Source organism: Hevea brasiliensis, chromosome 5 (genome assembly GCF_030052815.1).
Source record: "Hevea brasiliensis isolate MT/VB/25A 57/8 chromosome 5, ASM3005281v1, whole genome shotgun sequence".
NCBI lineage: Eukaryota > Viridiplantae > Streptophyta > Magnoliopsida > Malpighiales > Euphorbiaceae > Hevea > Hevea brasiliensis.
The window spans coordinates 5,370,132-5,391,693 of record NC_079497.1 but is presented as its reverse complement, the minus strand read 5'-3'; the positions used below and the strand labels follow the sequence as shown (position 1 = coordinate 5,391,693).

The 21,562-nt window shown below is 33.8% G+C and overlaps 4 protein-coding genes across 7 annotated transcripts; 2 read left to right on the top strand and 2 right to left on the bottom strand.

Moving 5' to 3' along the window:
* Positions 1 to 937: 937 nt before the first annotated feature.
* LOC110643260 (diphthine--ammonia ligase) lies at positions 938 to 6,015 on the top strand. 3 transcript variants are annotated; one of them, XM_021795588.2, is made up of 12 exons: positions 938 to 1,192; positions 1,296 to 1,367; positions 1,558 to 1,637; positions 1,995 to 2,220; positions 2,307 to 2,339; positions 2,651 to 2,733; positions 2,824 to 2,896; positions 3,037 to 3,382; positions 3,491 to 3,822; positions 4,165 to 4,502; positions 4,854 to 5,202; positions 5,748 to 6,015. In XM_021795588.2, the coding sequence occupies exons 1-12, from the start codon at positions 1,115 to 1,117 to the stop codon at positions 5,955 to 5,957; spliced, it is 2,220 nt and encodes a 739-aa protein (XP_021651280.2). In that variant the 5' UTR covers positions 938 to 1,114; the 3' UTR covers positions 5,958 to 6,015. The 3 variants fall into 3 exon arrangements, with proteins under 3 accessions (XP_021651280.2, XP_058002655.1, XP_058002654.1); XM_058146672.1 differs by lacking the exon at positions 938 to 1,192 and having other exon boundaries at positions 1,290 to 1,367; positions 1,558 to 1,647; XM_058146671.1 differs by lacking the exon at positions 938 to 1,192 and having other exon boundaries at positions 1,290 to 1,367; positions 1,558 to 1,654.
* A 513-nt stretch (positions 6,016 to 6,528) lies between these two features.
* LOC131180053 (uncharacterized) lies at positions 6,529 to 7,418 on the bottom strand. Its single transcript, XM_058147648.1, has 2 exons — positions 7,080 to 7,418; positions 6,529 to 6,921 (listed from the first exon to the last, which is right to left on the bottom strand). Exons 1-2 carry the CDS (start codon positions 7,416 to 7,418, stop codon positions 6,529 to 6,531), a joined length of 732 nt encoding a protein of 243 aa, XP_058003631.1.
* A 1,987-nt stretch (positions 7,419 to 9,405) lies between these two features.
* On the bottom strand, positions 9,406 to 10,603 carry LOC131179869 (uncharacterized). The gene has a single exon (XM_058146674.1). The coding sequence runs from the start codon at positions 10,283 to 10,285 to the stop codon at positions 9,533 to 9,535; it is 753 nt and encodes a 250-aa protein (XP_058002657.1). The 5' UTR covers positions 10,286 to 10,603; the 3' UTR covers positions 9,406 to 9,532.
* A 5,501-nt stretch (positions 10,604 to 16,104) lies between these two features.
* Positions 16,105 to 21,464, top strand: LOC110643262 (uncharacterized). 2 transcript variants are annotated; one of them, XM_021795590.2, is made up of 3 exons: positions 16,105 to 16,471; positions 16,896 to 18,828; positions 20,657 to 21,464. In XM_021795590.2, exons 2-3 carry the CDS (start codon positions 17,233 to 17,235, stop codon positions 21,041 to 21,043), a joined length of 1,983 nt encoding a protein of 660 aa, XP_021651282.2. In that variant the 5' UTR covers positions 16,105 to 16,471; positions 16,896 to 17,232; the 3' UTR covers positions 21,044 to 21,464. The 2 variants fall into 2 exon arrangements, with proteins under 2 accessions (XP_021651282.2, XP_021651281.2); XM_021795589.2 differs by having other exon boundaries at positions 16,868 to 18,828.
* The last annotated feature ends 98 nt before the right edge of the window (positions 21,465 to 21,562 follow it).

The following is a 21,562-nucleotide window of genomic DNA, read 5'->3' as shown; positions in this document are numbered from 1 at the left end:
AAATAATTAAAATATATAAATATAATTACTATTATTTTATATATTTATTACGTCATCCTAGACATGGGTTAGTTATTTAACTTTTAATAAGAATCCCGTCATTGGTGAGGTACACCTATTTCTTTCTTGGCGTGTTCTGACTTATTGCTCGCGAATTTCTCGCAGTTTCTCTATCAGGTGTTAGGACAAGGGCAGCCAGTGTTAGGGTATTACAAAAGTCATTCAATTCGAATTTTAATTTATTAATAATTTTAATATTTAATCTTAAATTCATTATAAATTACTCAAACTGTTTTAAATTTAATTACTATTATTTGCTCGATTTTTTTTTCTAATGGAAATTTGACAATAATTTTAGAGATTGTGATTGCTATTGGAGCTATGTTTAAAAAAATTATTATTTTAAACAAATTAATTAAATTATGTTAAAAATTAATTTTTAATTAAATTTAACATATTTTATTTTAAAAATTTTAAATAATCAAATAACTTTTTAAATTATTTTTAAAAAAATGTTTAATATATACTGTCAAATAGGTTTCTTATATGTATGGACTACTCATTTAAAATTAAAAAAAAATATATATGGCTAAATTTTATTTTATTTTTTCATAAAAAATAGATTTATTTTTTTATCTATTTTAAATTATAAATATTTTCTTTTTAAAATAGTAATTAATTTATTAATTTTAATTTAGTAATATGAGTTATTTAATTTTTAATGAAAATAATATGAATAAATAATATATTAAAAATTTAAATAAAATTTATTATTTTAATTATATTAATTATATTTTTTAATTTATGTAAAAATAAAAATAAATACATCTTCATAGTACAGAGATTGTAATTAGATCAAATATGAGGAGTAATTTTGTAAATGATCATAATTACAAAAAAAAAAAAAAAGGGCCAATTATAAAGGGCGAAAACTGAAAAGCGTTAGAAGTACCAGTAAGTGGAAAGTAAAAGGCTGGCTTTGTGTTTTACGACAGAATTCAAAGCAACGCTACTGTACACGCGCGGCCTGCGTTCAAAGCTAAAACCCTAACCGGGAAAACTCTTACCTTGATACTTGGTGCCTCACCGGTAACGATTTTTATCGGTGAAAACGATGAAGGTGGTGGCGCTCGTAAGCGGCGGCAAGGACAGCTGTTATGCCATGATGAAATGCATCCAATACGGCCACCAGGTTCGTGTTTGTCTTCCCAGAAAAAATAATACTGGAAAAATCAAAAGCGTTTTCACTATCTTTTACTTATTCTGGATTGTAATTTTCAATTGCTTTTTGATAGATTGTTGCATTGGCAAATCTGATGCCTGCTGATGACTCGGTGGATGAGTTAGATAGCTACATGTATCAAACTGTGAGTCTCTTGTTTCTTCATGTGTAGTTTCAATCAAGCTATCTTTATATATATGTACGCACATAAACTGATTCCTGTCTGTGCTGCTAATAATATTTTGAAGTTTTAAAGGTGAAGAACTAAGCATATTTAATTACATAAGTGTTTCTCTTTTTTTATCTTTTATTCAGTTGTCGAATGCTTTTGACAGGTTGGGCACCAAATAATTGTCAGCTATGCAGAATGCTTGGGGGTGCCATTGTTCAGAAGGAGAATACAAGGATCCACAAGGCAAGCTCATGTAATTGGTAAAAGCAATTGTATTGTTTTGGGTTAACAAATAAGATCTCAAGAATTGGATGCAGATTTAACATCTTCTAAAGTGGAGTGAAATCTTTGATCAGATTTTTAACTGCATGAAATCTGTGAGATTTAACATCTTGGAAGTGTCATACTCATTTTTGTTTGAAGTTCGTATAGTTATTTTATATTGACAAAGGTTCTCAAATTAAATATTAGAAAAGGAAAATAAATATTGTATTTTCCTTGGAAATTGCAGTTTGAAGGGGAAAAGGTATGAATTCACTAAAATAGGTGAATGTAATTATCTCATGTTAAAGTTTCTAATAATATTTGTGCATTGTACAGGCATCAAAAGCTTAATTACATGACAACTCCAGGTGATGAAGTGGAAGATATGTTTATTTTGTTAAATGAAGTTAAAAGACAGATACCCTCTATTACAGCAGTATCTTCTGGTGCTATTGCATCTGACTATCAAAGGTTACGAGTTGAGAGTGTTTGTTCAAGGTTAGGGCTTGTTTCTCTAGCATATTTATGGAAACAAGATCAGTCAGTGCTGCTTGAAGAGATGGTAAATTGTATTTGCTCAACATAAATAGTAAATCAAGATTCTTTTTACCATTTTCTCATTGGATGATTTTGTTCTTTGTTGGATAGATAAAAAATGGGATTGTGGCTATCACCGTAAAGGTACAAGTTGTTTACACTTTTTTTTTTTTGAGTTCGATGCAGAATCAATTTCACATTGATATATTTTCTTAACCAGTTTGCATAAACACTGATTCTTTTGCATTCAGTACTTTTCTTGTAAACTAATGAATTATGGGATTTTAGATCTCCACAAGATTTTACATGCATGAGTAGTTTTAGTTCAGATTGTGAATCAGCAGATCAATTTACTATTATAAATGTCAATATATATTAAATGAAACGTGTTATTTAAGTTGTATGAATGGCTCGTGGAATCAAATATGAACGAGGATGCTCTTTTAATGCAATAGGTTGCAGCCATGGGATTGGACCCAGCAAAGCACTTAGGCAAAGAAATAACCTTCTTGAAATCCCATCTGCACAAGTTGAAAGAGTATGCCGCTTTCCTCTTCTCTTGCTGAAGCTATTCTATTCGTGAAGTAGAACTTTACACCTGTAATTCACTCTGCTATCCTTTTGACAGGTTATATGGGATTAATGTATGTGGTGAAGGAGGGGAATATGAAACTTTGACACTTGACTGCCCACTCTTTGTTGTGAGTTTACTAGTTGATTCCTTTTCCTGTAACTTTTATATCATATTTTAGCAGTGCTTTTGTTGTCAAAGTTGTTTATTATCTTTTTGTTTGTTTTTCTCCCAAATTGTTGTCATCTTCGTAACATTTTAAATTTTTAGAATGCCAGAATCGTGCTCGATGAGTTTAAAATTGTACTGCACTCTTCAGATTCTATTGCTCCAGTTGGGGTCATTCATCCTTTAGCATTTCATTTAGAAAATAAGGAAAAGGCTGCTTTATCTAGTGATAATGACAAAACCAATGATTTAGTCCATGAAAAAGTGGGTTCTGTGATTGAAGTGGAAGGAGATTGCTCAAAAGGAAGTGAGACTCCTTCTCAGTCGGCTACTGAAATCACTGATTTAGTTGAAGTTAAACATGAAAGACTTCACATCTCAAGAACAAAGAAGGATAATACATTTTCTATTTCATGCTGGTTGCAAGAATCGTGCCAAACTTTCACAGGTATGCATTAAAAGCATGATGCATTTGCTTTGTGCTTGTTCCTGAAAAGCATATTTCTTCATCCATGCAATTTCATCATTCCTCCTGATCCCCTGTTTTTATTGGCAGCTTTGCACGAAGATCTAGCGATTGTTCTAAGGCACATTGAATCGCAGCTTACAAGGTGTGGCTTTGGTTGGGAGCATGTCCTGTATATTCATCTCTACATTGCTGATATGAATGAGTTTGCTTCAGCAAATGAGATGTATGTTAGGTTCATTACACAGGATAAATGCCCTTTTGGTGTTCCATCCCGTAGTACAATAGAACTGCCTTTGTTGCAAGTGGGTTTGGGAAGGGCATACATTGAAGTTCTGGTGGCAAATAACCAAAGCAAAAATGTCTTGCATGTACAGAGTATTTCCTCATGGGCTCCTAGTTGCATTGGACCATATAGCCAGGTAATTTAATTTTCTCAAGTTTATTTGTATTTGACCAAAGTCTGTCCTCAGGCAATGCCAAACTTGTTGCACTGGGTTTTGTTTGTGAGGATGATCTTCTTGACTGGGGAATGGAAGTTGTTGAGAAATCAGGATCATGCAAAATCCCCTAGTTTTGATAATAAGAAAATAACTGCACTGCTTCGCTTAGGTTTTTGCTGGAATTGTTGCGAAGTTCATTGAATTTGTCACTTCCTTGGGCATCTACAATTGCATGTGCCTGTGTTGTCACCAGCGTGAAATAATTGTATGAGTACACTGGGATCTGAATCTCTTTTCTTCTGTTAAATTGTTTACTCTTAGGCAACTTTGCATAAGGAGATGCTTCACATGGCTGGGCAATTGGGGCTTGATCCTCCCACAATGACCATATGCAGTGGAGGCCCTGCTGCTGAGCTGGAACAAGCACTAGAAAACAGTGAAGCGGTGGCAAAATGCTTCAACTGTTCAATATGTACCTCTGCTATTCTCTTAACCGTTTACTGTTCAAAACACATTCCTTTGTCCGAGAGACTTAAGATTCAGGACAAGCAGGACTCTTTTATTAAACATATGAGAATGCTTGAACTAGATAAAGCAAGCCCATGTGAAGTTGTTGATCCCATATCTCTATATGTCCTTGTGCCTGATCTACCGAAAAGGTAATTCTTTATCCACCTTGTCTAAGTCATGTTATTTTTGTACTTATGAATACATTATTATAATGTTTTAAGCAGTTATGTGATTTTAGTGTTTTTCATTCCTGAATACTTGATTTGACCTTTGAATTCATAGTCTCTTTCAGATTTCTTAATGAGAGAACTATTATAGAAAATAAAAATTATCTTAGACTTTCACTTTTCCTTTCATTATGTGCTTCTACGTGCTACAAGAAACACACCGTGTTTCATTATCATGTTGAGATACAAAATAAGTCATGCTATATTCTCCTGGTTGATACCTCTCTTGAAATGGCTACTTAAATGCATTCATCACCTCACTGGTTATTGCAGAGCATTCATTGAAGTAAAGCCTCTTCTTTTTGTCTCAAAGAATGCAGACATGGCGAATGTAACTGCTCATAACCTGTCTTCTACAATGCTGCCTAACTGTTGGGGTTTTCAGAAGGCGCATTGGCATGATTCTTGCATTCAGAAATGTGTTATTAATGGGAAGATATGTGCAGTTCTTTTGTCTATTACAAGTGATATTATTGCAAAAATCTGTTCAGAGTCTCTTGGTACCAATGAGGATCACGAAAATTCTATCATGAAGGGGCATATGGAAAGAGTTTCAAGATTTTGCATTTATCTTCTTGATGAAGTGGTTATGGAGAATGGTTTTTCTTGGGAAGATACAATGGTGAGTTTCTTATACCTCATTTCCTGAATTTTTCTTTTCTCAGATTCTGATTATTTTGATATTTTGGTTAATTGCATCGATTTTCTGCATAACTGGTGTGTGCATGTTTATTTTGTATTATATTATCCTGTTATTCCCCTAATCATAAACGGTAAAGACTTACCTACATTTAGTTATTTACAACCATTTGATTTACAATTTACACATAATTTAAAATCATGTTGGGCCTATTCAAAAATATAGTAGGTTCTACCTAAAATCATGGTGTGCTAATTTCTTATTAATTGGGTACGTAAATCAAGCTATACGCACCGAGTGTAGTAGATAAGAATTTCCTAATTATAAACACACAAGTGCTTGTAAGTAAAATGATAAAGGAAAAGTCAATGATGGAACAACCCCCCGACTAACACACAAACAAATAATAATAATAATAATAATAATAATATCCTCTAAAGAAGGAAACTTGTGCATTTGTTTTCCTCATTCATTTTAATTTATCGTTTTACTGATAATTTATTACCTATTATCTTGGCTTTCCATAGACATTGAGAGTCTACTTCCCGAGCCTTGACATGACCATGGAGACATTGTCACTCATGTTCACTAGTGCTTTCAAAGAACTTTCTGAAATGGGCAGGAGGGTTCAAATTGGATCAGAACCCATGTTCAATATTGTTCCAGTCTTAGGTGCTGGCAGGTCTGCATCAATGGATGATGTAATTACCTGTGAATTATTGGCTCAGAAATCCTGAATATTGTTATTTCATGAATCTTTTATAAATCTCATTTATTTTTTTGCCCCATCAGAAATTCATGAAGTTAAACGAAATGCATGCATATAACTGTTTGGAAAGGTAAAATAATCCGACAAATATGTTGTGTTGCCGACTTCTCCTGATTAATTGCTCTCCACCGAAACTTCACAGAATTTTTCACTATGATCATTTTGCTATTTTTATTTATTTGATTATTTCCGTTATCAATACCATGTTATTGAGTCGATGTAAATGTTAACTCATAAAGAGAGAAAAAAATTGTTTTTCAAGCTTATTTTTTTTCAATAGACTTGCAGCCTTATAGGCTTACATCAAAACAGAAATATTGAAAACTGAGGCTAAAAATAAGGAAACGTGACCATGTTCTGCAGAACATTAGCCGCTTGGAAAGTACTTGCCTAAAGACTAGGAATAGACTTGACTTAGAAAGCTAAAAACAAATTGACAAAAGAAACGTACAAATAAAAACAACTATTCAACAACCCCTCCCTTAAACTGAAAAAAAGAAAAAAAAAAACTTTTTGACTTCAGTTTATGTGCAGCTTCTTCATGCTAAATTCTCCAAAGTGCAAATTCCCATTAACTTTCTCAAATATTGGAAGGGAAGCAATTTGAGTGGTTTAGTAAATAGATCAGCCAGCTGTTCTTCACTTCTGCGGTACTTCAAATTAATTACTCCATCATTGTTGAGATCTCTTAAAAAATAATACTTCACATCAATGTGCTTACTTATTCCATGAAGCACAGTATTCTTGGAAAGTTTAATAGTTGAATTGTTGTCACAGAAAATAGTTGTAGCTCCCACTTGCTTGAAATGTGGCTCTTCAAGAATTTTCCTCAAACAAATTGCTTGACAAGCACAAGCTGTAGCCGCAAACAAATTCAGCTTCTGTAGTCGACAATGTGACAATAGGTTGCTTCTTGGATGACCATGAAACAACTGCTATACCCATCAGTAAACCCATACAAATCTGAACTTTTACCTTTTTTATAGAACAGCCCAAATTCTCTAGTGCCTTGCAAGTAGCGAAAAATTCTTTTGGCAGCTAAGAGATGTATTTCAATTGGATTTTCCATATATCTACTTATTAAACTCACAGAATGCATTATGTCTGGTCTTGTGGCAGTCAAATACATCAAACTACCAACAATTTGCTTGTACAGTGTGCTGTCCACTTTCTTGCCTTCATGATCTTTGTCTAGCTTCAAGCCAAATTCAGTTGGAGTACTCACTGGATTGCAATCCTTCATCTGAAATCTATCCAAAACCTCTCGCAAATACTTCTTTTGAGAAACAAAAATTCCATTAGTAGATTGCACTACTTCTATGCTAAGAAAGTAATGCATTAAACCAAGATCAGTCATTTCAAATTCAACCATCATAGACTTCTTGAATTCTTCAAACATGAGATTATCACTTCCAGTAAATAAGATCATCTACATATAAGCAAACAATGAGCATTTTTCCTCCATCTCCAATTTTAACAAAAAGTATATGCTCATATGGACATTTTCGAAAACCTTCTTTTAAAAAATAAACCTCAATGCGACTATACCAAACCCGTGGGGCTTGTTTTAAACCATAAAGAGCTTTTTTTAATCTATACACTTTATGCTCATTTCCTTTCTTAATATAACCAGGAAGTTGATCAATAAATACCTGTTCCTCCAAGTTTTCATGGAAGAATGCGGATTTGACATCCAACTGGAAGATAGGCCATGAATTTTGGGCTGCCAATGCAATCACCAATCTAATTGTGTCATGTCTTGCAACTGGGGCAAAACTTCTTTGTAGTTGACCCCATACTCTTGCTTGTAACCCTTAGCCACCAATCGCGCCTTATATTTGTCAACTTCACCATTTTTCCGTATTTTTGTCTTGAAAACCCAATTTACACCAATGGTTTTGTGCCTTTTAGGGAGGTCACATAGCTCCCAAGTATTATTTCTTTCAATGGTTGCAATTTCATCATCCATTGCCTTCCGCCACTTTGATTCTTTGACAGCACTTTCAAAAGTTGCAGGGTCACAATTTGAAAATAAAGCAAAGTGAGTAATGGGATCTTCAACTTCATTAATTCCAGTTACCTCATAATATTTCATCCATGCGAGCCTTTTTCGAGCACGATGAAGAGGTTGAGCTACTACATCACTGGTTTCTTTTGTTGTTGCTGAAATTTCTCCAATTGTTGGAGTTGAACATGATGAATTTTCAGAATTAAAGACTGCTGGAGTTGGCTGCCCATTTTCTTCAATGTCAAAATCAGAACTGACTGGAGTAGGCTGCTGCCCATTCCAGTCCCCAGTGCTTTCTTCATCAAAAATAATGTCCCTGCTGATCACAATCTTATTTGTTAGTGGATTGAACAATTTATATGCTTTGGATGTATCACTGACACCTAAGAAGACACACTTTTCACCCTTATCATCATGTTATTCCTTTTCTCATATGGGACATGTGCATAAGCGATGCAACCAAAAATTCTGAAGTGATCTACTGCTGGTCTCCGTCCACTCCAAGCCTCTTCTAGTGTCATGTTTTGAACAGCAAAAGTAGCGCTTCTGTTCAACAAGTGGTTGCTCCAATTTACTGCTTCCGGCCAAAAACTCTCTGGAATTCTCCCTCTTGCCAACAAGCTTCTCACCATATTAAGGGTGGTTCTATTTTTTTCTCTTCGATACACCATTTTGTTGTGGTGTATAAGCAGCTGTGAGCTCTCTTCGGATACCATAAGCCTCACAAAAAACCTCAAATTCTTTTGGGCAATATTTGCCACGAAGAGCAGAACAGAGAGTTTTAATAGTTTGTCTTGTTTCATTTTCAACACTTGCCTTGAAGCTTTTAAATGCACTAAAAGCTTTTGATTTTTCCTGCAAAAAAGAAACCCAAGTTTTTCGAGTATATTCGTCAATGAAGGTAATTAAGTATCTTTTACCCCCATTAGAGGCTGGTTTTATCGGCCCACAAATGTTGGAATGAACAAGCTCTAAGATAGTTTTTGCTCTCCAAGACTTTCCTTGAGGGAATGGAGAACGCTGTTGTTTGCCAACAACACATTCTTCACAAACTTAGGAAGGAGTAATGATTTGAGGAAGACGTGTCACCATATTTTTCTGCTGGGGAGTCTTTAATCCACCAAAACTCAAGTGATAACGAAAATGCCATAGCCATGAAGGGTCTTTCACTTCAGCCACCAAGCAAGATGAACAGTTTCAATCTTTAATGGAAACAACCTGTTTTCACAAGCATCCTTCTGGATAGTGATTATATAACCCTTCTCCTGTAATTGACCAGCACTTAACAAATTGCTTTTTAAGTTAGGAACATAGAGGACATTAGAAATCTTTTCTATAAAGCCATTCTTGGTTCTTATCTCAATATGACCCTTTCCTAACACATTAACAGTAGAACAATCACCAAAACTTACTATAGAATGAAAATCTTTATTTAAAAAAGAAAAAGAAGACTTACTAACACACATGTGGTTACTGCAGCCTGTATCCACATACCAAACATCAGACACAGGTTCTTCACTAGCTTAAACAGCCATTTACAAAGTTTGCTCTTCATTTTTTCTTGTAAAATTTGATGTCTCTCCCTTTTCTTTGTTGTTAGGCAGCTTAGTAAAACATTCAAAACGATAATGACCCAATTTATGACATCTGACGCACTCTACCTTAGATTTGTCAAACTGTTGATCATGTCCTCTGCCTTTGATTTGAACTTGTTCATCATCAGCTTTGAAGTAGCTGCTGCCATCTCTGTTGCCTTGTCCTCTCCTTCCTCGACCTTTACCTCTACCTCTACCCCTTCCTCTAGAACTTGTAAGATGAATAGAGGCAGAAGCCTTTAGAGCTTGCTCCTCTATAGTTGAACTACGGTTCATTTTCTGTTCATGGGCCAACAAGGAGCTTTGGAGTTCATCAAGAAAGAGTGCATCTATGTCTTTAGATTCTTCAATTGAGCAGACAACATAATCAAACTTTGGTGTCATGGGCCGCAATATTTTCTCCACAATGGTGACACCCTCCGTCTTCTCTCCATGGAATCGCATTTTGTTGCTTATCTCCATGGTTCTAGCACAATAACTAGTGACAGATTCACCATCTTTCATCTGCAGAGTCTCAAAATCCCTCCTTAATGCTTGGAGCTGTGCACGCTTCACTCTAGAGGAACCCTGATATTTCTTTTTCATGCAATCCCAAATAGCCTTGGAGGTTTCTTTAATAAAAATTGTTACCAAGATGGGACGATCAATTGCCTGGAAGAGGTAATTTTTGGCTTCCAAGTCCTTTAACTTCATCTTTTCCAACTCTATTTGCTGGGCATCTGTCAAAGCTTCATCTGCTTTTGGTTCGTCGATTCCAGATTCAATAACCTGCCAATACTCTTTTGATCATAGAAAATTCTCCATTAGCATGCTCTAATGGTCATAGTGACCATCAAAACGTGGGATTGCTGGTTGCACAAAACTAGAATCTGTAGCCATGAAAGGAAGAGAAAGGAAAGAAAGTAAAGCTGCTGCTTACTTGAAGACTCAAGACCTTTTGCAAAAAGACACTCACTTTGGTGTTCGTCTCTCACCTCACGTATACCCTCTTTTCAACTTCTGCTCATTTTATTTTTACTCTGACAACACTGTTAACTCATAAAGAGAGAAAGACAAAAGAAATTACTTTTCAAGCTTATTTTTATTCAATAGATTTGCACCCTTTATAGACTTACATCAAAACATAAATATTGAAAACTGAGGCTAAAAATAAGGAAACGTGACCGTGTTCTGCTGAACATTAGCAACTTAGAAACTACGTCCCTAAAGACTAGGACTTGACTAAGAAAGCTAAAAACAAATTAACAAAAGAAACGTACAAATAAAAATAGCTATTCAACGGTGAATGATACAGGGACCCTTTCTTTCTTTTGGTTTCATTTTTAGATAAGCTGGAAACATGTTCGTTGCTTTTTATATTTTGTTAATAACCAATCTGGAGGCTCGACAATTGTCTTTAGCATATGTACCCGATAATAATAATAATAAACACAAAGTCTTTCTATTTTTTCTTGCCAAAAAAGAAAAACTCTCCAGGTTTAAAGGTGATTGCTCTTTAAGTTCAGGGTTCGCAATTAAATAATTTCATAGTTTCAGTTTGACTTTCCTTTAAGTTTTTATTTTAGCGTTGGGACTAAATATTATCTCCATTGTCAGCAATTGATGAATTGATTATGGGCTTATGGATTGTAATAAGCAATGGGTGAATTGATTATGGGTTTATGGATTGTACGTATTCTCGGTGATAAGCTGTATTCCCAGTTCCCATATAGTTTGCTTCTTCTCGTAGGCCTTGTATAAGGGCAAACTTAGGAGTAACCTTTTCTCATCACAACTGCTGTCTGGACCATCTTACCCAGCCTATATAAATTGAAGTCCAACCATTTTTGGAATAAGGCATGGGCCGGTAACTCCCAACTCTGTCATTATTATTCAGTTTTGGATGCAAACCTAAGTTCAAGAAAATGGGACCATTCCCATGATAGCTTTTTCTTCATTTTTTGTTTTTCTGTTTTCTTTAATTGGTATCATGGATTACGTTCTAAGCATAATATTAAATAATCTATTGCTAAGTCATGAGTTTTCCACCCATGATATAGCTTCTAGCCATTGATACAAATTAAATTCCATAGCAAAGTTATGAACTACCATTAATGTTTGGCCACCAAATGTTTAGTGTTTTCCTTCATGTATAATAATATGAAGCATAAACAATGCTAATGATTCTTCTGTTTCTTTCTGTCTTCAAGAGAGGGTCAACCCCTGCATTATTACCAAAATCTACCATACTCAATGGACAAAAAAAATACTTTTTACCTTGCGTACAAGGCTAGTTTTATGATACCCAACTTGCATGCTCGTGAATGATCAATACACAAGTCTAGCTGGATATCACCAGAGTCTTAAAATTAAATGGTGGAGAGGCTAGATATTTAAATTTTACCATGTTAATATTCTACATTAATTTGAGATAGGGTTAATGTTTCACTTATAAAGTAGTGTACACTTCTCCTTTATTAAACTAATTTTTGACCAACTACCAATTGGTCTAGCGAGATGAGACGCTAGGTCCCTTAAGCAATGTCCAGGGTTCGGATCCTGACGTTGTGGATGGAGCAGACTGGGTTGGGAGGGTCACCCCCATAATGGGCCTTTGCAATACCTGATCCGGATTAGTCAGCCAATGGGCCGGACACCCGGTGGTCTAGACCGAAAAAAAAAAAAAAAAAAAAAAACTAATTTTTGGAAATGAATTAAGTTTGGTCTATTTTTTTAAAATAATATTAGAGCCTCCACAACTAATGTTAAGCCTCCTGTAAGTATTTCACATTCTAGAAGTTTGGTTTTGCGTTTGAGGAGATATGTTAATATCCAATATCAGTTTGGAATAGAGATAATGTGCCATTTGTAAAGTCTTGAGTATTTTTTTTTTCTCTTAAGTTCACTTTTAATAATGAATACTTTGTTAAAAAAAATAAACATTGAATAATTTCTTTTTAAATAAATTATTAATTCATTTTTATTAGAACCCTACGGTGCAAACTCTTATAAAATTAAACACAACAACTTTACACAATTGAATATATATATATATATATATTTGCCAGTTGCAAAATGTAACTCAACCCACCACTGTTGTATTGGTCACTAATCTTGATAGTGACCTTGTCAAGCAAGAGATTTCAAAAATATTTGAACCCACAACCATAGAGAATATAAGTGCCAAGGTTTTATTTGTATCCATGGCCAAGTGTGGGGGCTTTCACTAGCTAAAAGGTTGTGAGCTGTGATTTTAGTGAGCCATGGCCACATGGGTGTGAGGGGACCGTTGGACAAAGTTTGAAACAACAGAGCATGTGTGGGTTGGGCGACACAGAGCACCCCACATAGCTATAGTTGTTTGAGAAGACAAAAAATAGGATCAATTTATATGTGTGTGTGTGTATATATATATATATATATATATATATATATATATATATATATACATATGCACGACCTTTCTAGCAATGAACCATGTGGGTCTTGGCTATGGTCCACCAAGGCAGGAGTTATCAAAATGCAGAGGTACAATGAAATGGGGAAATTAACACTCTGTTTAAAAGATAGTGGAGTGAAGTAAAAGTTTTATAAAATAAAGTTTTTTAAAGTAAATTTCTTTTATAATTTTTAAATTTTCATAATTTTTTAATGTTTGAAAAGAAATAAAGGTTTTTTTAAAGTATTTGGAAGTTTGGAAGAGAAAATTTTGTTAACCCACTAATTTGGTGGGTTCAAAAATATAAGTTTTTGAAATTTTTTCAAAAACCTCCAAAAATTATATTTTAAACCTTCTATCTTCTTTTCAAGGTTTTTAAATCTCGAAAAACCTTCCGTTACTTAAAAAAAAAAAAAAAAAAATTCCTCCAAAAGAAAGGCTAAGTCATAAAATTGCTAAAAGATGTAAACTTATTTGGATCTTAATTATTACATATGGTAATAGATAAAGTATTTGAAGTACTCGATTTGAATGAATTCTAATGTGATAGATTTTGATAATATATAGTTGGATTTAAAAGGAATTTAGATTTGATGAATAATATTTATGTCGGATTCAAATTTAATTTAGTATTCATTATTCAACGAGGAGAAAATTTAACATTTTATTAATAAAAATAATAAGATAAGTACAGTATAATATTCTCATAAAAAAAAAAAAAATAAATATAAATAATTAAAATATTCTGTTCAGAGATGATTTGCATAAAATATAATAATTTTCTAGATCTTTTTTGATTTTTGAGAATCACAAAAACTTTTATAACACTGCCCTTTTGAGAATTTGTTGCCTCTATGTCCCACAGAATATATGAAACCACCAATTGTCAATGGAGGAACAGGTTGCACTAAAAGGCTTCATTGATAGAAGAGCATTACTTATACCCGAGTCTCTAGTCAAAAGAAATCAATGATCAATACTGTATTTCGAATTGCTAAATAACCCATTTAGGGAAAAAAACAAAATTTCACTGAGAAAAGAAAATTAAAATCCCAATAATGAGAGAAACAAAACCCTAATATTGAGGCAAAAAACATCAAATTTGTTCCTAAAGCATACAAATCTAAAAAGAGAAAATCAGATTTATTCCAAATGAATATAGATATGAGAGATTATTAAAAAATAATAAAAAAAAAAATAAAAGAAAATAGATTTAGGAGTAATCACCTGTAAAAAATTCATCCGTGGATGTTTAAAAAAAGAAATCTGAAAGAGAAGAAAAAAAAAAAAGAAAAGAGGAAGAAAACTTGAAATTCTTTCAAATAATTAATTAAATATAAAACCTATCTTTTTATAATAATATTTATAAATTTTTTATATATTATATTTTAAATAAATATAATTAAATATTTTATAATATTATTAAATTTAAAAAATATATTTTATTAATAAAAATATTTTTATATAAATTATTAATTTAAGTATATAAAATTAAATAAATTTTAAAATTATTTAAGCTAACGGATTCAAATAGTTGTGGATATGCCACTCATTGCCACCTCCATTTATTAATTGCTTGTTTGGTCACATGAAGTCGCCCTAAACAAAATAATTAGAAGAAATTTATATTAATTTTTTTATTTTTTATTTACATTTTCAACTTTTTATATTCGGTTCAATTCAGAACTAAGCCCCTGCTGAAGTTGGTTTCTAATTCTCTCCTTCTCCCTCAAAATAAAGGGCAGTGAAGTGAACCTCTTAAAGCCCGTCCATGCTCTGCTTTAAATCGTATTAGATCTACTGTTGAAATTACCGTTAAAAAATTATTTTTTTGAAATATATTAATTATTCTTGGCATCTGATAATTTATTAAAATAATAAATATATCTCTCAATTTATGTATAAATTTATATTTAAGTATTATTATTATTATTATTCTTAAAAAAAATGTGAATGAAATATCATGCTAAATTGAATGGATCCATAAATTAAAAAATAATGAAAATTCTAAAAAAATATTTTTAATAAAAATATTTATTATTATTTAATTATAATATTAAATTAATAATACATGTATTATATTATATTTTTATAAATATTTTAAAATTTTAATAAAGTATTAAATTCTAAAAAATTAATTTTTTTAATATATATATATATATATATTTTAGTGTTATAAATACTGAAAAATAAAAAAAATATTTTTATGAAAATATTTTTCACAAAATAAATAAAATTTTAGATTTTTAACTTTTAAAATTTTAAATGATAAAAATATTAAAATTTAAAATTTAAATTTTTATATTAAAAAATAAATATTTAATTATTGAAATGCCAGCTAGCCAATTGCTTAGCTATTGAAATTTATAATTTTTTTTATGGAAATTCATATATTTGAAAAAAAAAAAAGAAGTGGAAGTATACTTTTCTAATTTTAAAAAAGGTAATCCAAATTAGCATCTAAATAAAAAAAATACTAAAAATATATAGAATTATTTTTATTGACAATATAGAATTATTGATTATTATAAAAAAATAATAATTTTCACTGTAGTCAGGGTGTCCCGTTGCTGGGTCAGTATCAGGCATCATTGGATCTCGCACTGATGCTCATTGTTATTACCTCCGCTGCCCCTCCTATATTTATCAATTTAACAATGGCACTAAATGTAATTTCGGAGAAAATAAATGGCTATTGTATAATCCCACTTGAGAACACCCCTAATTTTTTTAATAAATATTTCCCATAATTATTTTATTTTTTATTATTAAATTAAAATTTATCTATTAAAGTAATTATTAATAAATAAAATTTATTTTATAAAAATTATAATAATAACTCCCTTAAAAAAGAGGTCAATTACAAGTTTTATTAACATCTAGATCACTCGATTTTTTAAAAATTCAATTGAAATCATTTTTAAATAATTTTTATTAATTATTTAAAATTAATTAAGAAAGTGGGAAAAAATCATTGTGATTGGCATAGTTGTAATTTTCAGCAAATTAAAGGGTCTTTGAACGTTGGAGCTATTAAACGGTAGGGAAAAAAAGCGGTGGGAAAAAGGAAAAAAAAATAAAAATAAAAAATAAAAATAAAAAAAAGGAAAAGAAATTGCAGAGAGCATAGGGAGCGAGGGACTAGAAAACTGCTAAACGAGCCAAAACAAAGACCAGAGGCAGGGAGAGATCTGAGTTGGGGACCGAGTCAAGCCCGAGTTAGGTCACGTCACGCCATCGTCTTGTCAGCATTATTTGGCAGTGAAGATCCTGACCGTTAGATTTCATTCGTGTCAACCATCTGATTCTTCTCTCTCTCTCTCTCTCTCTCTCTCTCTCTCTCACGCTGCCTCCGCGGATTTGAAGCGCACAATCTACAGGAAAAAAGCTGCAATTAAGAAGCGGAACGATCGGGTCGGGTTTTGGGGATTGTTTTCTTGTACGACTCAGTGCTTTCTCAGGTAATTGGTAGCAGACATACTGTAATTTTCTATTTGGTTACTGAGAAAATATAGGTATAGAAAAGAAGAAGAAGATAGAAATTTTGGGATTGTATATTTTAGTTCGGTTTTATTTTTCTTTGGGAGGGAAATGGAAATTGAGTTAGTTAAAGTTAGTTACTTGTGTTGGGATTCAGCTTAGCAGTTGCTTGTTTATTTTGGTTAAAAGGTGAGGAGTAGAAAAATGGTTTTTTTTTTTTTTTTTTGTTTCTTTAAGTGAACTGTTATTTTAAATTCTTTTTATGGAATAAATGAACTAAGCGATGTTCTTTGTTGAGTGGGTAAGCTTGACGTGTTTTTGGTAATTTGTAATCATAGTTTTCTTAAAAGACTTTTTCTTGTGTTATATCATTTCAGATTTGAACTTTGTGGAAGCTTGTTACAGACTAATGGGGCTCAAGATCACTTGATTAAAGTGCGATTTAGTGTTTGGAAGCTGAGAAATATGGGAGAAGTTTGGGCAACATTGAGGGGAATAAATAATAATTATCTTATGTAGTAGTTCATGCACGAAGTTTGATGATAATTGATCTCTTTCATTTGGGTATGATTTGGACTCTCAGAAACACCTAAAGATGATTTGTGGTAGGACAGGGCTGAATAGTAGAAGCCCTAACCTACTGGGTGTTCTCTACTAAGTAAAGCCCTAGAAATTTTGAGAACTATACTTGCCAGAAAATGGAACAGATTTCATAGCTGAGAAATAGAAATATAGAGAATCAATGGAAGATATCTCCAAGTATTCCCACAGTCCTGCCCACTTTTCAGTTGCACGACGTGATTATGCAGCCCTCAGGCGCATTATCTCAACCTTACCATCTCTTGCCAAGGCTGGTGAAATTAATACAGAAGAAGAGTCTCTTGCTGCTGAAGAACGAGCTGATGCTGTTTCTGCTGTCATTGATCATCGAGATGTTCCTGGTCGCGAGACTCCTTTGCATCTTGCAGTAAAATTGCGAGACCCAATCTCTGCTGAGATTTTGATGGCAGCTGGTGCAGATTGGAGCCTGCAGAATGAAAATGGTTGGAGTGCTCTTCAAGAAGCAGTTTGCACAAGAGAGGAGCAGATTGCTATGATAATTGCTCGGCATTACCAGCCTCTTGCTTGGGGAAAATGGTGTCGTAGGCTTCCACGAATTGTTGCTTCAGCAGCTCGTGTTCGTGACTTTTACATGGAGATAACATTCCATTTTGAGAGTTCAGTTATCCCATTTATTGGACGCATTGCCCCCTCAGATACTTATCGCATTTGGAAGCGTGGTTCTAACCTCCGTGCTGACATGACTCTTGCTGGGTTTGATGGTTTTCGCATTCAAAGGTCAGATCAAACATTTCTCTTCTTGGGTGAGGGGTATTCTTCGGAGGATAGTAATATATCTTTGCCACCAGCTTCTTTGATTGTTCTTGCTCACAAGGAAAAAGAAGTTACTAATGCTTTGGAGGGGGCTGGTGCCCAACCAACAGAAGCAGAAGTTGCCCATGAAGTGGCTTTAATGTCTCAAACTAATATGTATAGGCCAGGCATTGATGTCACTCAGGCAGAGCTTGTTCCGCATTTGAATTGGAGGCGGCAAGAGAGGACAGAGATGGTTGGAAATTGGAAGGCCAAAGTTTATGATATGCTTCATGTAATGGTGAGTGTGAAGTCAAGGCGGGTTCCAGGTGCAATGACTGATGAGGAGCTTTTTGCCCTGGATGATGAAGAAAGATTGGGAAATGGAGCTGAAAATGATGAGTTTGATGATGTATTGACAGCTGAGGAGAGGAAGCAGTTGGATACTGCACTTCGTATGGGAAATTCAGATGGCCTTTGTGAGAATGAGGAACATGGGGTCCTGGAGTACCAAGAAAATGGATCTGGAGGTTCTTATGAAAATGGGGAATCCAATGGTGCCATTAAAGAGAAGAAGAGTTGGTTTGGTTGGAAAAGTAAAGGTTCAAAGAACAATATTGATGATCCTGAAGATTCAAAGATCTTGAAGAAGTTTTCTAAGTTGGCACCTGAAGGTGGGAACCAGAAATCCATAGACAATCAAAAACCGTCATCTGAAATTGCTAGGGAGGAGTTGGGGGATGGCAAGAAAGGAAAGGATAAAAGCAGCAAGAAGAAGAAGAAGAAAGGGGCCAGTAGTGAGTCTAAGCATGAAAGTGAGTACAAGAAGGGTTTGAGACCTGTCTTGTGGCTGACACCAGATTTTCCATTGAAAACTGAGGAGCTTTTGCCTTTACTTGATATATTAGCCAACAAGGTCAAAGCCGTTAGGAGGCTTAGGGAGCTTTTGACAACTAAATTACCTCAAGGAACATTTCCTGTCAAGGTAATCATATCTGTTTCTTGTATTATTTTGTTCTTGCACAGCCTGAACTGTTATTTGCATCTGTTTCATTTCATCACTCGGTCATTTTACATTTATTTTCTGAGATATATGCTTATATATTCTGCTTTTATTATGATAGTAAGTTAAGTGTATCAATTTTTATTTCTGAGACTTTTTTGTTTCCTGTTGCTGTTGGTGCATTCTCTTCCTTTTTCCCTTTCTTCTGCATCGTGTGGAGGTGGGGGGTGGGGGATGGGATGAAAATTCACAAACATGTAGATTCTTCAAATCTTTTCATTTGTTTTTTGGAACTTTCTTGCAAAGGGGAAAATGTTATAGGAGTTGATACAAATATCATCAAATGATTGTTCATCAGGAACTTTAAAAAAAAAATTAGTGGAGAGTTCCTTTTGAGGATATCTTAAATGAAAATGTGAAGATTCTTTTTGAGAAGTTTCATGGTTTCCCCTCAAGGATTTTGGACTTGGATTCCATGCTTTGACTATGTTCTATTAGCATCTGCCATTGATTTATTTATTTTTAAATCCAGCAATATTGTCACTTGGGTTGGAGTGGTCTTTACACTTTCAAACTCAAGCAATTTTCAGGTAGGATCTCATGCAAGTCTCTTGCTTGATTATGGTTAATCTAAATCTCGTAGTAGGAAAATTAACCAACATTTAGATTCTTCAAATCTTTGCATTTGTTTTTTGGAACTTTCTTGCAAAGGGGAAAAATATTATAGGATTCAATACAACTATCATCTAGTGATTATTAATCAGGAACTTAAAAAAAAATTAGTGGAGAGTTCCTTTTTGAGGATATCTTAAAGGAAAATGTGAAGATTCTTGTTGAGAAGTTTCATGCTTTCCCCCCAAGGATTTTGGACTTGGATTCCATGCTTTAACTATGTTCTATTAGATTTATTTATTTTTAATCCAGTGATACTTTTGAACATTTTAAAGTTAAATAACATCAGTCACAAAAATAATTGTGGTGTTTCTGTCGCAAGTACCGGTTTTGACCTGCTTGCTGCTGGCATGATATTTTGTTGCTTCAAGAGTTGTCTTTGAATGTGGCATGCATTATATTTTAGGCTCAAAATGTGCATTGTTCTGATAATTAACAGGATGTAAAAGTGAAATAATGTGCTCATATCAAGGTAGCATATTGCTAGAGGCAGGGGCCTCTAATTGGCATGAATGTTGGGCATGATTTGCAACATGTGCAAACCGTTATTTTGAGGCTTGAGTGTTGTGTCTCGACTTGCATTCACACTGACTGATATTGGGGGAATTCAAAGCTTGCTGTATTTATCAGATTAGAATACGTTTGGGTCGTGAGGTGCAAACCTTAGTCTGTACTTGGTTTCAGATGCCACATTAGTTACGCTGCAAGTGCAGTCTGAGCCCGAGTTATTCTATAACTGCATCCCGGCTCATTAGTAGATAATATTCTTAATCTCTTTTTTGGAGAAAAAAAAAATTAGAGAATTTCCAGTAGTTGGGACAAGTGCATGTATATGATCAACAATACCACATGTCGAACTTGCAGTTACTTTCTGCTGCAACATAGGTGCAAAATGAACTTTCTATCATGCATATTTTTGTTTGGAAAATTTATCCCAACTTCAGAATAGATTATACACGACATTGATTTTTCATTAATAATTAGTAGCTTCATCAACCTGAAAAACTGGTATGGTATAATTCCAGTTTCTGGTTAATAACATATTCTGAAAGAGGATGTTGCATGTGGTATATGTCTACACTGCATTCAAGTACTGAGCTATGAAGAACATGATAATATCTTATTTCCTTCATTGCAGGTTGCCATCCCAATTGTCCCAACTATTCGGGTGCTTGTTACTTTTACAAAATTTGAGGAGCTTCAGCCAGTGGAGGAGTTCTCAACCCCCCTCTCCAGCCCAGCACATTTCCAAGATGCCAAATCCAAGGAAGCAGAAGCGTCCACATCGTGGATTTCATGGATGAGAGGGAGCCATGTTGGACAATCAAGTGATAGTGATAGTCACAGATATAAGGATGAGGTTGAACCATTCAACATACCATCTGACTATACTTGGGTTGATGCCAATGAGAAGAAACGCCGCATGAAGGCCAAGAAATCGAAGAGTAAGAAACACAGGAAACAGACTCCAGCAAGAGATGGTGATGGTGGAACACATCATGTGAGGGAAGACGTGGAAGAATAATTGGATAAACCATCCTATTGACCTTTGCCAGTTCAAAATCCTTTGCAAGGGAAAAGACATCTGACCTTAATTCTTCTTTTGGATTCACGCTGGATGATTTACCAAATATCTATTAGGCAATCAACTCATGTTGATTACGAAGACTGTTGTCGTCTTCTGTAGTTGTATTTTTATGTGATGAAATTGAAGAGAGCCAAGTCTTCACCCAACACCCCCCCCCACCACCCCCCCCCCCCCCCCTTTTTTCGCTTGAATATCTTACTTTCATTCCTTTTTTAGACGTTAATCTTTGTATCAAAATCAGTTGGTTATCGAGCTTTCACTCTTGTTATTGGTATTCTTTCCCCTTGGTCATTTTGACCTACATTGTTTGTTTGTTTTGAAATGGAGAAACGATGGCAATTTTCTTGACTTCCACAAATTTGACCTGTTCAACATTTTCAGAGTAACTAGTGTAGAGAGTTGATTTTCCCTATGAAATTTTCTTTAATGGAATCATATATGATGGTGATCAGCTGG

What these genes read in the sequence shown, in the direction of transcription:
- LOC110643262 (XM_021795590.2), top strand. Translation starts at nt 17,233, where the DNA reads ATGGAAGATATCTCCAAGTATTCCCACAGTCCTGCCCACTTTTCAGTT. An exon ending in AAGGAACATTTCCTGTCAAG is followed by an intron (nt 18,829 to 20,656) that starts GTAATCATATCT and finishes CCTTCATTGCAG; the next exon opens with GTTGCCATCCCAATTGTCCC.
- LOC131180053 (XM_058147648.1), bottom strand. Translation starts at nt 7,418, where the DNA reads ATGATCTTATTTACTGGAAGTGATAATCTCATGTTTGAAGAATTCAAG. An exon ending in GACCAGACATAATGCATTCT is followed by an intron (nt 6,922 to 7,079) that starts GTGAGTTTAATA and finishes TGGGTATAGCAG; the next exon opens with TTGTTTCATGGTCATCCAAG.
- LOC110643260 (XM_021795588.2), top strand. Translation starts at nt 1,115, where the DNA reads ATGAAGGTGGTGGCGCTCGTAAGCGGCGGCAAGGACAGCTGTTATGCC. An exon ending in AGAATACAAGGATCCACAAG is followed by an intron (nt 1,638 to 1,994) that starts GCAAGCTCATGT and finishes TGCATTGTACAG; the next exon opens with GCATCAAAAGCTTAATTACA. An exon ending in ATCGTGCCAAACTTTCACAG is followed by an intron (nt 3,383 to 3,490) that starts GTATGCATTAAA and finishes TTTTATTGGCAG; the next exon opens with CTTTGCACGAAGATCTAGCG.
- LOC131179869 (XM_058146674.1), bottom strand. Translation starts at nt 10,285, where the DNA reads ATGAAGTTAAAGGACTTGGAAGCCAAAAATTACCTCTTCCAGGCAATT.